The 14,113-nt window shown below is 38.5% G+C and overlaps 1 protein-coding gene across 6 annotated transcripts in view; it reads right to left on the bottom strand.

Annotated features, from left to right (window-relative positions):
- Window positions 1-14,113, bottom strand: part of ZSWIM5 (zinc finger SWIM-type containing 5) — a 194,211-nt gene that overhangs the window by 167,279 nt on the left and 12,819 nt on the right. Inside the window, exon 1 of one of the 6 annotated variants that reach the window (XM_077958870.1) lies at window positions 12,582-12,864. The exons of the other annotated variants lie outside the window; for them this stretch is intronic. Coding sequence (XP_077814996.1) covers window positions 12,582-12,594 — 13 coding nt within the window. The 5' untranslated portion in view covers window positions 12,595-12,864. Of the gene's footprint in view, window positions 1-12,581; window positions 12,865-14,113 lie in introns of those variants that run through there. 6 annotated transcript variants of the gene reach the window in all.

Here is a 14,113-nt window from a genome sequence, read left to right as displayed (position 1 = left end):
CTACAGCTCTGTTAGTATACTTCTTTCAGCTATAGTTCAGCCTATTTTCATAAGATAGAACGTCATATTATTATAATTCCATAAACCTCATCAGAACCACAAAAGTGCAAAGGTATAATTAAAAAGACATAAAGCACTATCAAAGGGGCTTTCTAAGAGTGAACATTAACCAATACTATCAAAAAATGCTGAGGGAATACTGTAGAGAACATTACATCACCATAACCAATTTTTACTAAAAATGAATAACTCAACAAATACACTTTAACAGAAATTTAACCAACTTACCACAAGTTATTTAAATTTAACCAACTCACCAGAAGTTATTTTAGCAAAATTTTTACACAATTATTTGGAACTACAATTGTTTCTATAACATAAAAAGTGTAACAAAATTTGAGATTTAAATGAGGCTATTCAAGTAATACTTCATATTTATTCACTCTCTGCTTTAAAGAATCATAAGTTCATTATATGAATTTTTCAGCCCCAATTTTTTCCCTAAAATCTTCTCAAATTCATAGTCCAAAATGCAGAGGAAAATCTATTAATATTATAAGAATGCTCAGTGGTGTGAACTCAGATGTAATGTTCAAAAAAAAAAAGGAAAGATGATCCATTTAGTGTTAGAACCAAAATGTGACTCATGCTTGTGAAACTAAACAAACATGATTCTGGTTGGGGGCTTCCCTATACTTTGTTTTGACCGTATTTGTTGAGCAAATATTAATAGTTGTACTCGTCTCTCAAAAAGTTAACTTGTCCAAAAAGGAAGATAAAATATCAACTTCAGTTGGTAATAAATAGCAAATATATTGGTTAAAGGCAATATTATCATAACTGAAGAACCCAGAACCAAATTAGCAGTACAGATATATTCTTAGTGAAGTGAAGTGAAATGAACAAAATTTTCTGGCTGGGCGCAGTGGCTCAACCCTGTAATCCCAGCACTTTGGGAGGCCGAGGCAGGCGGATCACGAGGTCAGGAGGTCGAGACCATCCTGGCTAACATGGTGAAACCCCGTCTCTACTAAAAAAAAAAATACAAAAAACTAGCCGGGCAAGGTGGCGGGCGCCTGTAGTCCCAGCTACTCAGGAGGCTGAGGCAGGAGAATGGCGTAAACCCGGGAGGCGGAACATGCAGTGAGCTGAGATCCGGCCACTGCATTCCAGCCTGGGCGACAGAGCGAGACTCCGTCTCAAAAAATAAAAATAAAAAAAAGAAATGAACAAAATTTTCTTTAAATATTTTATTTTAAAATAATTTATTTGTTAAAAATATTTTACTAAGCAAAATAGCTGAAAAAGTGCTACTTTGTATTTTTGAACTGTTTATTTTGCAACATGATAAAGAATGGCTGTTATAATTGGTAGTTCTGCAGCAAACAAGCTACTTAAGACCTTAGAAAAGACACTAATACCAACAATACAGAGCTTTACATTTTAATAGGTACTTCAGATACACTACCTCTTGCAGCTGAACTCTTTGGAGAAAAATATCCTCCCACAAAAGGAACTACAAAGATTGCTACATATCTTTTTCTCCCACAGTATGTCCTTGTCCTACAGGATCCCAGTTTAGAGCAGTTAAACAAAGGAATCATATATATAGTTTAAAAGTATTATGCAAATCATTCTTAAAATCACTCTTCAGAATGTTGTGCCTCTTTTCTTCCTTTGTTAAACCTTACTGCTGCTGGGCATTGTGTTCATGCCTATGATCCCAAAGCTTTCGGAAGCCAAGGTGGGAAGATTGCTTGAGACCAGGGATTTGAGGCCAACCTGGGCAACACAGTGAGATCCAGTCTCTACAAAAAATAAAAAAATTAGCCGGGCATGGTGGCGTGTGCCTGTGGTCCCAACTTCTTGGGAGGCTGAGGCAGGAGGACTGCTTAAGCTCAGGAGCTCAAGGCTGCAGTGCACTATGATCATACCACTGTACTCCAGCCTGGGTGATGTAGCAAGACCTTGTCTCAAAAATTATAACCATCACCAATTTAAACAATTTGGTACCACTAGAGAAAATGTTACTTTTGCATGAATACATAATAGGTCTACAATATATGAACTGAATATATTAGTCTCAATAATGGAGTTACTGCTCTGGTACAGCGCCAACTAAGTAATTTCTTTTTAAGTCTGTACATTGAAAGTATGATATTACATAAAAGGCAAGAATGGATGTTACTAAGGCAATAAATATTAGTGTCACACACCAAATACAAAACCTATGTCTGAATTTTCTTATTTATAGACAGAAAAGGAAACAATTTCAGTATGTAATTGCTAAATTTAACTGAGTTTTTTTCATTCTTTTCAAACTCTATAGGACTTAAGTTACTCATTTATTTTTCCCTGTGCATAATTGAACAGTGATTAAGATCTTGAACACAGGAGCCGGGCTCTAACCCCAGTTCTCCCACATAGCCATATAAATTTGGACTAGTTTCTTATCAGGGTCTCACTTCCTCATGTGTAAAATTGGCATAATAACAACAGTACATACCTCAAAAGAATATTATATGGATTAAATAAATTATAACACATTAAATACTTGGCAAAGCACCCAGCACTTTGTGTTAGCTTTTAATATTATTGTTGTTATTGTTGTTATGCAAATAAAAAGTGAAACTATATTAAGTGCCAATATTTACACAGTTTTAAAATTTAAAAGGCTGTAAATTTATATAACCAATAAAGACATAATTGCTTAAAAAAACTTTAGCTTGTAATCTGAGTAAGAACCAAATATCATTTAAAACAAAATTAGATGAGTTGTATATGTTTGCACTGATTATAATTTAACCTTTAAAATGAATTTATGAAGGCTGGGTGCGGTGGTTCATGACTGTAATCCCAGCACTTTGGGAGGCCAAAGTGGATCACTTGAGGTCAGGAGTTTGAGACCAGCCTGGCCAACAAGGTGAAACCCCATCTCAACAAAAAATACAAAAATTAGCCAAGAATGGTGGCATACACCTGTATTCCCAGCTACTCAGGAGACTGAGGCAGGAGAATTGCTTGAACCCGGAGGCAGAGGTTGCAGTGAGCCAAGATTGGGCCACTGCATTCCAGCCTGGGCAAGAAAGTGAGAGCCTGTCTCAAAAAAATAGTAAAATAAAATAAAACTAAAACATTCAAAAGTGATCTTTTTATAAAAATAATTGGAGATTTTTAATGTAAGCTAAGAAGAACATATTCTCTTAAACAATTCAAAATAAATAGGTAATTGGAGGAGTACTCACTATTAATCAAAGTTCATTCAAGTTGATTATCAGCTGGGTACAGTGACTCACACCTGTAATCCCAGCACTCTGGGAAGCTGAGGTGGGTGGATCACTTGAGGCCAGGAGTTTGAGACCAGCCGGGCCAACACGGTGAAACCCTGTCTCTACTTAAAAAAAAAAAAAAAAAAATAGCTGGGCAGGACATATTAGTGTCACACACCCAATACAAAATACTCTCCTACTCAGGGAGCTGGGGCAGCAGAATTGCTTGAACCCGGGAAGTGGAGTTTGCAGTGAGTTGAGATTGCACCGCTGCACTCCAGCCTGGGCCACAGAGCGAGATTCTGTCTCCAAAGGAAAGAAAGAGATTATTATATTTACCCCTTTTTACTTTCAAACAATCTCAAACTTACAAAGAAGTTGCAAGTACAGTTCAAATAATTTTTAACATTGGAGAGTAAGTTGTCAACATACTGCCTCATTACCCCAGAATACTTTTTTTGTGTATTTCCTTCAAACAAAGATATTCTTCTACAGAACTATAAAAATCATGATAATCAGAAATCAATACCATAACATTATCATATCATGCACAGACCCCATTCAACTGTTGCCAATTGTCCCAAAAATGTCCCGATAAGGATCCAGTCCAAAGTCATACAATGCATTTAGTTTTTATGTCTCCCTATTCTCCTTCAATCTGGAACCACCTGTAGTCTTTTCTTAACTTTCTGACTTCTGACACTTTTGAAGACTTCAGGCTAGCTATTTTGAAGAATGTCCCTCAGTAGTGCCTGTTATTTCATCATGATTAGATTCAAGTTATGCATCTTTGGCAGAAATATCATAGAAGAGGAGCCATGTTCTTATTGTTTCCTATCAAATGGCACTCAATTTTTGATTTCTCCCATCACTGGTGAGCTTAACTTTGCTCATTTGATCACAGTAGTGTTTGCCTGGCTTCCTCATTTTAAAGTTACCTTTTTCCCCTTATAAAGTATCTCATGGGAACCATATTGCGTATACCAATATACTCATCAAACTTTCAACTTACTCTTTTTAAAAATACTTTATTTTGGAGACAGGGTTTCATTCTGTAACCCAGGCTGCAGTGCAGTAGAGCAATCCCAGCTCACTGCAGCCTTGACCTTCTGGGCCTAAGCGATCCTCCCACTTCAGCCTCCTAAAGTAGCTGAGACCACAGGTATACACCACCATGCCTGGCTAATGTTTTTAAATTTTTGTAGAGATAGGGTTTTGTCATGTTGCCCAGACTGGTCTCAAACTCCTAGGCTCATGTGATCTTCCCTCCTCAGCCTCTCAAAGTGCTGGGATTATAGGCATGAGCCATAGCACCTGGCCTTTAAAAAAAAAAAAATTATTAACACAATGACCTCATGGGTTTCTATTTCATTCAATGGGTTGGTTATATCCATTACTATCATTATTTTGACACTCAATTCATCCCATATTTGGCTAATGGGAATCCCTTCAAAGCTGGCTTTTGTGTCCTTTTTGATATGTTGCTATAATTCTTTAAGAACCTCCCTGCTTTCTGGCACAAGAACATGTTCAAGGCTCATTTGATACTTTCTCTGCCTCAGCCCTAAATTCAGCCATTTCTCCAAGGAGACTTGTTGTTTTTATTGGAGAAAAGTACTTGGAAACCAAGATATGGACATTAGGTGTGCTTATTGCTATTGGGATATTACTGCTCTAACGCCCTCTCAGTGAACAGAATACCATATATATATTCCAATACATACTAAAAACCGTAAGTTCACATGGGTATCTCCAATTATAATCCAATATCCAGAGTTCATTCACGTTTTCTCCCTGGTCTTTATCTTATCTTCTCTTATCTTACCTTATCTAATCTTTCAGACGGAGTCTTATTCTGTTGCCCAGGCTGGAGTGCAGTGGCGTGATCTCTGCTCACTGCAATCCCCACCTTCCGGGTTCAAGCGATTCTCCTGCCTCAGTCTCCTGAGTAGCTGAGACTACAGATGCACGCCACCACACCCAGCTAATTTTTGTATTTTTAGTAGAGACGGAGTTTCGTCATGTTGGTTAGGCTGGTCTTGAACTCGTAACCTCAGGTGATCCACTCACCTCGGCCTCCCAACATGCTGGGATTACAGGCGTGAGCCACTGCGCCCAGCTGGTCTATATTTTAGCTACCTTTTCTGATAGTGAGAAATTTGGCTCCTGTTATCCTTAATTGATTTACTTAGTTGATCAATATCTATAAATAACCATTCTTTCATTGCCGCCACAGCTCCTCCCCGCCAGTAAGGACACTCTTCTCACTCTGCTCATATTCAAAAAACCTGCATCTACTGCTGCCACCCCCTGCTATGCCATCCTCACCCCAGTTGAACACTGACACCCTATGGCTCTATGCTCCCCTTCACCCCTATAAAAAAGTCATCCTCAACCCTTTTAGACTCTGACATCTCAAATTATATCCCCCTTCATGTGGATACCCTCCTCACCCCACTTCAGCTCTAGCACTCCATGCTAGGCCACTGCTCCAGCTGGGCTCCAATACACCCTTTCAGGCCACTGCTACTATCCCTTCTTCCCGTCTCACTTCCTTTTCTCTTGCTTCTCCCAGGTTTGGACTAAAGTTTCCAGGAAGGGAAGTCAGAAGAAAAGGGAATGATTAAGGATTCGGGAACTAGAGAGAGGAGGGAATAGAAGAGCAGTATCATTGTATGATACCTTACAATTAGTTATTTTGCTATACAATGATTCTTTATGTTTCTAAAACGTATGCAGAAAATAAGGAATAAACACTAAAGAACATAATAGGAAAGAAGAAAAGAATATGATACTGAAAAAGAAAAAAAATTTATTAAATGTACTGAATATTTGTCCTTATTTATTTTACACTTCCAATCATTAAGAGTTGTTATAGACTATAACAAGGCTATGAACTATGGCCAACCCCCTTTTCCACCTTGGAATTGAAAAACCTATACCATATACACAGGGAATTTACGGTACTTAAGTTTGTAGGTTATACAGAGTGGTAACAGCAATAGAGCAATTCCTACAATTCCTACAACCCAAACTGTGAAATCAATAATGGTGAAAGAGTTGTCTCAAAAACAAAACAAAAAAAAGTTAGACAAATGCTACATTAATGTTTGGGTGGTCAGATTCTATTTTGAAGTCTGAAGTTTGCAGATATGCCTATAGATTTTTGGAGTTTACCACTTTCTTATTCTGTATCATTAATATAATATTTTAAGTTACTATATATTCTACCATTTTTCTATATTTAGCAAGAAATTTGCATTTTTTATTTGATATAATAAAAGTTTTAATGTAATTTATATTAGATTTTGCATTTTTTTCATTACTGTTATATTTTAACCTGACTAAATGACTGATCTAATTGTATTAGTATTGTGAACAATCATGTGGAATGTTTTGAGACAGAGTACTATATTTGTGAATATAATTTTATGGCTTTTTTCACTTAGTAAGAACCTATCAGTGTGGAAAACTAAGAAAATTGCTCTCTGCTGTATAATCTGGTATTCATTGTAGATTAAAGCTTATTTTTCTTTTTTTTTTTCTTTTTGAGACAGAGTCTCGCTCTGTTGCCCAGGCTGGAGTGCAGTGGCGCAATCTCGGCTCACTGCAAGCTCTGCCTCCCGGGTTCACGCCATTCTCCTGCCTCAGCCTCCCGAGTAGTGGGACTACAGGCGCCTGCCACCACACCCGGCTAATTTTTTGTATGTTTAGTAGAGATGGGGTTTCACTGTGTTAGCCAGGATGGTCTCAATCTCCTGACCTTGTGATCCACCTGCCTCGGGCTTCCAAAGTGCTGGGATTACAGGCGTAAGATATATAGATATATAGATTATATCTATATACACTAGCAACGAACAATTCAAAAATGAAACAAAGGAAACAATTCCATTTATGATAGCATGAAAAAGAATAAAATACATTAGGAGTAAATCTAACCAAGGAAAACAAGTCATTCTACCAAAAAGACACATACATGCACCTGAATGTTCATTACAGCACTATTCAAAATAGCAAAAACACAGAATCAGCTCAGGTGCCAACCAACAGTGGACTGAATAAAGAAAATGAGGTATATCCCATGGTACATATACACCATGGAATACTACACAGCCATGTACTTCACAACAACATGGATGCAGCTGGAAACTACAGTTTCCAGCTATGTTAATTAGCAGAATGTTAGCAGCTATGTTAATTAATGCAGAAACAGAAATTCAAAGACAAAGTGTGGGAGTGGGGTGAGGGATAAAAGACTATACACTGGATACAGTGTACACTGTTCAGGTGATGGGTGCACCAAAATCTCAGAAATCACCACTAAAGAACTTACTCATGTAACCAACCACCACTTGTTCCCCAAAAACCTATTGAAGTAAAAAAATTTAAAAAAAAGAAAAAAGAAAAAAAATTCAAAGACTAAATGTTCTCACTTATAAGAAGGTGCTGAACACTAGGTATATGTAGTTGTAAAAATGGGAACAACAGACACTGATGAATACAAGACAGGGAAGGGAGAGGGTTAGGGTTGGAAAAAAAAATACCTATTGGGTACTATGCTCACTACCTGGGTAACAGATTCATTTGTACTCCAAACTTCAGCACCATGAAATATTCCTTTGTAGCAAACCTGCCCGTGCCTCCCTAGTTCTAAAATAAAAGTTGAAAAAAGATAAAATAAAATAAAAGTTCAATAAAACATTGTTGAAATAAATTAAGATCCAACAAATGGGGAGACATCCCATGTTCACAGATCAGAAGATGAGATGTTGTTAAGATGGCATGGTAAACAGAATAATGCTCCTCACCAAATATGTCCACACCCTAACATCCAGAACCTGACAAAACAGACTTTACAGATGTGATTAAGATTCTTCAGATGTAGCAATTATCCTAGATTATCTGAGTGGGTTCAATGTAATCACATAGTCCTTATAAGAGGGAGGCAAGAGGCTTAAAGTCAGAGACAGGAAAGGTGACAATGGAAGCAGAGGTTAAAATGGTATAGTATAAATAAGAAGGAAGGGGCTGTGAGCCACAAAATACAGGTAGCTTCTAGAAACTGGAAAAAGACATGGAAAGACATTCTTTCCAAGAAAAGCCTCTAGATGGAACACAGCTCTGCCAACAACTTGGTTTTATTTATTATTTATTTATTTTTGAGACAGTGTCTCGCTCGGTCACCGAGGCTAGAGTGCAGTGGCATGATCTCGGCTCACTGCAACCTCTGCCTCTCGGGTGCTTCAGCCACCCAAGTAGCTGGGAATACAGGCGTGCACCACCATGCCTGGCTAAATTTTTGTATTTTTAGTAGAGACCGGGTTTTGCCATGTTGGCCAGGCTGGTCTCGAACTCCTGGCTTCAAGTGACCCACCTGCCTCACGCTCCCAAAGTGTTGGGATTACAGATGTGAGCCATCACACCTGCCCTCAATAACTTGATTTTAGCCCAAAAAACCCCCAGACCTGTAAAATATTAAATATGTGTTGTTTTAAATCACTAAGTTTGTGGTAATTTGTTATAGTAGTAGTTTCCTTACATAACACTAATTGAGATGCCAAAACTTCCAAACTGATCTACAGATTCGATACAATAGCTTTCAAAATCCCAACTAGATTTTTTTTGCAAAAAATAAACTGATACTAAAATTCATAGGGAAATTCAAGGGAATGAGAATAGCCAAAACAATCTTGAAAAAGAAGAATAAAGTTGGACTCACACTTTGCAATTTCAAAACTTACTAGAGCAAGAGTAATAAAGACAATGTGGTACTAACGTAAGGATAGACGTAAAGATCAATGGAACAGAACTGAGAGTCCTGAAATAAACTCATTTATGGTTAACTGGCTTTCAACAGCATGTCAAGATCATTCAATGGAGAAAGACTAGTCATTTCACCAAATAATGCTGGAACAAATGGATATTCATATAAAAAAAAGTTGAAGCCCCTTCTGACATCACAAAAATCAACTCAAAATGAAACATAAACCAAAATATAAGAGCTAAAACTAGAAAACACTTAGACATGGCAGTAAATCTTCTTGATCATGGGTTAGGCAATGGTTTCTTAGCTATACTTTATCAAAAGAAAGAAAGAAAAAAGCAACTAAAAAAAAGGTAAATTGTACTCCATCAAAATTTAACACTTTTGTGCTTCAAAGGACACTATCAAGAAAGTTAAGACACCTCACAAAATGGGAAAATGTATTTGCAAATCATGTATCTGATAAGGGACTAGTATCTAGAATGAATAAGGAACTCTCACAACTTAACAATAAAAAGACAACCCAATTAAAAAATGGGCAAAGGATCCGAATAAACATTTTTTTCCAAAGAAGTTATACAAATGACCAACACATACATGAAAAGATGCTCAACATCATTAGTCACCAGAGAAATGCAAATCCAAACCAACCACAATGAGATACTACTTCCAGGCCTCCACCAGGATGGATATAATAAAAAAGATAGACAATAACAGGCATTGGCAAAGATGTGGAGAAACTGAAACACTCATACATTGATAGCAGAATTATAAAGTGATGCACTTTGCAAAATAGTTTGGCAGTTCCTCAAAATGTTATACATAGTTACTGCATGATCCAACAATTCTACTCCTAGATGTATACCCAAGAGAAATGAAAACATGTATCCACACAAAAGCTAGTATGCAAATGTTCACAGCAGCATTAGTCACAATAACCAAAAGGAAAACAACCCAAACATGCAACAACCAATTAATGGATAAACAAAATGTGGTATATCCATACAATGTAATATTATTCACCATTAAAAAAGAATAAAGTACAGATACATGTTACACATTTATGGACCTTGAAAACATTATGCTAAGTGAAAGAAGCCAGTCACGAAAGACTACATATTCTTACTCAATTTATATAAAATGGCTAGAATAAGCAAATCCATAGAGACAGAAAGTAGACTGGTAGTTGCTTAGGACCATATGGGATTGGATTGGGGAGTGATAGCTAAAGGATACAGGGTTCTTTTGGGGTAAGGAAAATCTTCTAAAATTGACTGTGGTGAAGGCAGCCCCTACCTGTGAATATAGTAAAAGCCACTGAATTGTACACTTTAAATGGATGAGTTGTACAGTACATGAAGTATATCTCACTAAAGATATTAGCGGGGGAAAACTTGCTGTAAGGTCCCCTCATTCCAGACTACAAAGTCTTCAGGGATACTGCTGGAGACTGGTTTTCAAGGCCTCATTAGGCAGCCTAGACGTCAAAACAGAGGGAAGATAGCCTCTTTAATAAAAACAAAACAAACAAAAACCCTAGCAAGGCTAACCTGTCTTGATGGTCTGCTAGAAGGCATATTTATCACACGGATATATGACTGAGGAAAGTTAAAATCCAACTCCTCAATTCTAATCTTCAAGTGAATAGATAAAAGGGAGTAGGTACTGAAAAACCATTCACTACTAAATGAAGTTCTAAATAAAACTATACTAACATACTGGATAACATTTTGGTTGAGTGACTTTTGTTGCTAATTACCTTGATGCTATATTAATAATATTTGCAAGGGACCGAGCACAGTGGTTCACACCTGTAATCCCAGAAATTTTGGGAGGTTGAGGCAGGCAGATCACCTGAAGTCAGGAGTTCAAGACCAGCCTGGCCAACATGGCAAAACTCTGTCTCTACTAATAATACAAAAATTAGCCAGGGATGGTGGTGCACACCTACAATCCCAGCTACTTGGGAGGCTGAGGCAGGAGAATCACTTCAACCCGGGAGGCAGAGGCTACAGTGAGCTGAGATCATGCCACTGCACTCTAGCCTGGTCAACAGACAGAGACTCTGTCTCAAAGAAAATAATAATAATAATAATAATAATAATAACAATAATATTTGCAAGGGACAATATATAATCTGAAAACTTTCGCAATCAGTACTTTAAAAACATATCAAAGAACTATTAATAAAGCATATTCAACGATACTATATTTGATCTTTAAAACCTACATAATAGGCTGGGCTGGTGACTCACATCTGCAATCCTAGCACTTTGGGAGGCCGAGGTGGGTGGATCGCTTGAGCCCAGGAGTTCAGGACCAGCGGGGCAACATAGCAAAACCTTATCTCTACAAAAAATTAGCCAGGCATGGTGGCATGTACCTGCAGTCCCAGCCACTCAGGAGGCTGAGGTGAGGGAATTACCTGAGCCTAGAAGGTAGGGGCTGCAGTAAGCCATGATCTTGTCGCTGCATTCCAGCCTGGGTGACAGAGCTGGACCTTGTCTCAAACAAAACAAAACAAAACAAAACAAAAACAACCTAATTACCTGATTTTAATGTCACATAATGTGCTACCTCAGCAACAGATGGTGTTTATGAAATAAAGCAGATTTACCAATACAAAGAAAAGTAACATCAGGGAGTAGAGGACATTTAGCATCTAATTTACCACTGGGGCATCTCATGATACTTCCCTGCCCAATGTTGACAGTAAATGAACAAACGCAGTGGGCAAGGCCTGAGAAACGTCACAGTAACTAGGCTCAGGCTTTTCTATAAAACAGTTGCTGGGTACAGTGGCTCACACCTGTAATCTCAGCATTGTGGGAGGCTGAAGCAGGCAGACTGCTTGAGCTCAGGAGTTCGAGACCAGCTTGGGCAACATGGCAAAACCCTGTCTCCACAAAAAAAAATAAAAATTAGCCAAATTAGCCAAATTAGCCAGGCATGGTGGTACATGCCTATAGTCCCAGCTACTCAGGAGGCTGAAGTAGGAGGATCACCTGGGCCAGGAAGGTGGAGGTTGCAGTGAGCTGAGATCATACCACTGTATTCCAGCCTGGGTGACAGAGCCAGACACCGCCTCAAAAAAAAAAAACCAAAAAAACAAAAAAACAGTCACTACCCATTCCCAGGTAAAACACTCAGACCAGCAGAGATTCTGGCTAAGAATCCATAATAGAGTTTAGAGGAGGGGGACAAGATCAGCTGTGTTCTAGGGACTACTTTCAGTGACAGAAGTTGTGATTTGCCTCCTAATTTTACTCTTGTAAGTATCCCCAGAAAAAGAGACCAAACAATCCTGGAGGGGCTGTTCCCTTATAGGGTGAATTTACTCTACGAAAAGAATCCAAGAGTCAGAGGAAATGCAGTGCTCAGATCCTTCCTTCAGGACCAAGGCATTTATTCCTCTAACTGCCAGGAGAGTTGGCTGCTGAGAGGTTACAGCTATGTCCTCCTCCACAAGCTGCCCTCAACCAAAGTATAACAGGTTGAGTTCTCTGAAAGGAAACACCAAGATAGAATGAGAAATGCAAGACACTTACTAGGGATCGACATCTGTGAAAGAACGGCAACAGAAGCAGGACTGGGAAGAGGAAGAAATCAAACTGTAATGCAGGCCTGACAAAAGCTCAGTCAACGAGGTATGGCTCTCTGGAGCAGGTATTGCCTGTCGAAGGGTTCCATGTTTGGCTGAAATAGCTGGATCTTTACACTCCTGCCTTGCTCAGTCATTTGTAAGCTGCCCCTAGAAAAGTATGACCTCAGATGAAGCAGATCTCTGCTGCTGAGACAGACCGTGAATCAGCTGACAGTTGGAAGCTGTCTGATGAAAGCACTTCCTGCAGCTGGGCAGCAAGTAGTTCCCTGAAGAGAAACAGTGTAGTTCACCTTCATCTCTACCACATAAAGAAAAATGCCCCACCCAGGGTTATGCCTCTTCTCCCTCAGGTCAGCCCACATCTATTTTCAGATAACTGTCAAGTGCCATCCCAGCTGCAGAGCTCCCCATAGGATTGACTGAAGTCTCCATTGTGACTGCATCAGTTCAACTTCTCTGCCCACCTAATTGTGCTTTCCTCACTCCTTTATAAGTGTCCTGAAAGTACATAGGGAATTGAGGCTCAGAGAGGTTAAGTAACTTGTCCAAGGTTACACAGCTAGAAAGTGGCAGAACTGGGATTTGGGCCCAGGTCTCCAAACACAGCACTTAGGAATTTAGACCTCATTCTCTACGAAACAGAATGTTTGAAGGTTTTCCTTTCCTTTTTGTTTTATTGGAATATTTGCTTTTCTAATGATAGCTTTATTATGTAATTCATACATAATAGAGCTCACCCTTGAGAGGCACACAACTGTGAAAAGTACACAATTTGGTGTTATTTAGTATATTCACAGATTTGTGCAACCATTGCCACTATCTAATTTTGGAACATTTTCACCCCAAAAGGAAATCCCATACTCATTAGTAATCACTCCCCTTACTCACAGGCCCTACAAACCACTAACCTACTACTTTCTGTCTCCAGGATTTGCCTATTCTGGACATTTTGGATAAATAAAATAATATATGTGGCTTTTAACTTTTTTATTGTGGTAAAATACATATAAGATTTATCATTTTTAAATGGACAGTTCAGTGGTATTAAGTACATTCACACTGTTGTGCAATCATCACTCCTACCTATCTCCAGAATTTTTCATCCTCGCATACTAAAATTCTAGTTCAACAGAACAATAACTCTTCACTTCTCTCTCCTCTCAGCCCCTGGCAACCTCTAAATTCTACTTCTATCTCTATGAATTTGCCTACCCAAATACTGCATATAAGTGGAATCATAATAATGTTTGTCCTTTGGTGTCTGGCTTATTCACTTAGCATAATCTTTAACATTCATCCACGTTGTAGCATGTATCAGGATTTCCTTCCTTTTTAGGGCTAAATAACATTTCCTGTAGGTAGACAGAAAGACAGAGGAAGGAAGGAAAGAAGGAAGGGAGGGAGGGAGGGAGGGAGGGAGGGAGGGAGGGAGGGAAGGAAGGAAGGAAGGAAAATAGACCACCTTTTGTTTATCCA

The sequence above is a fragment of the Macaca mulatta genome, chromosome 1 (assembly GCF_049350105.2).
Source record: "Macaca mulatta isolate MMU2019108-1 chromosome 1, T2T-MMU8v2.0, whole genome shotgun sequence".
Lineage (NCBI taxonomy): Eukaryota > Metazoa > Chordata > Mammalia > Primates > Cercopithecidae > Macaca > Macaca mulatta.
The sequence above is the reverse complement of the archived record's forward strand: the minus strand, read 5'-3'. Positions and strand labels throughout refer to the sequence as shown.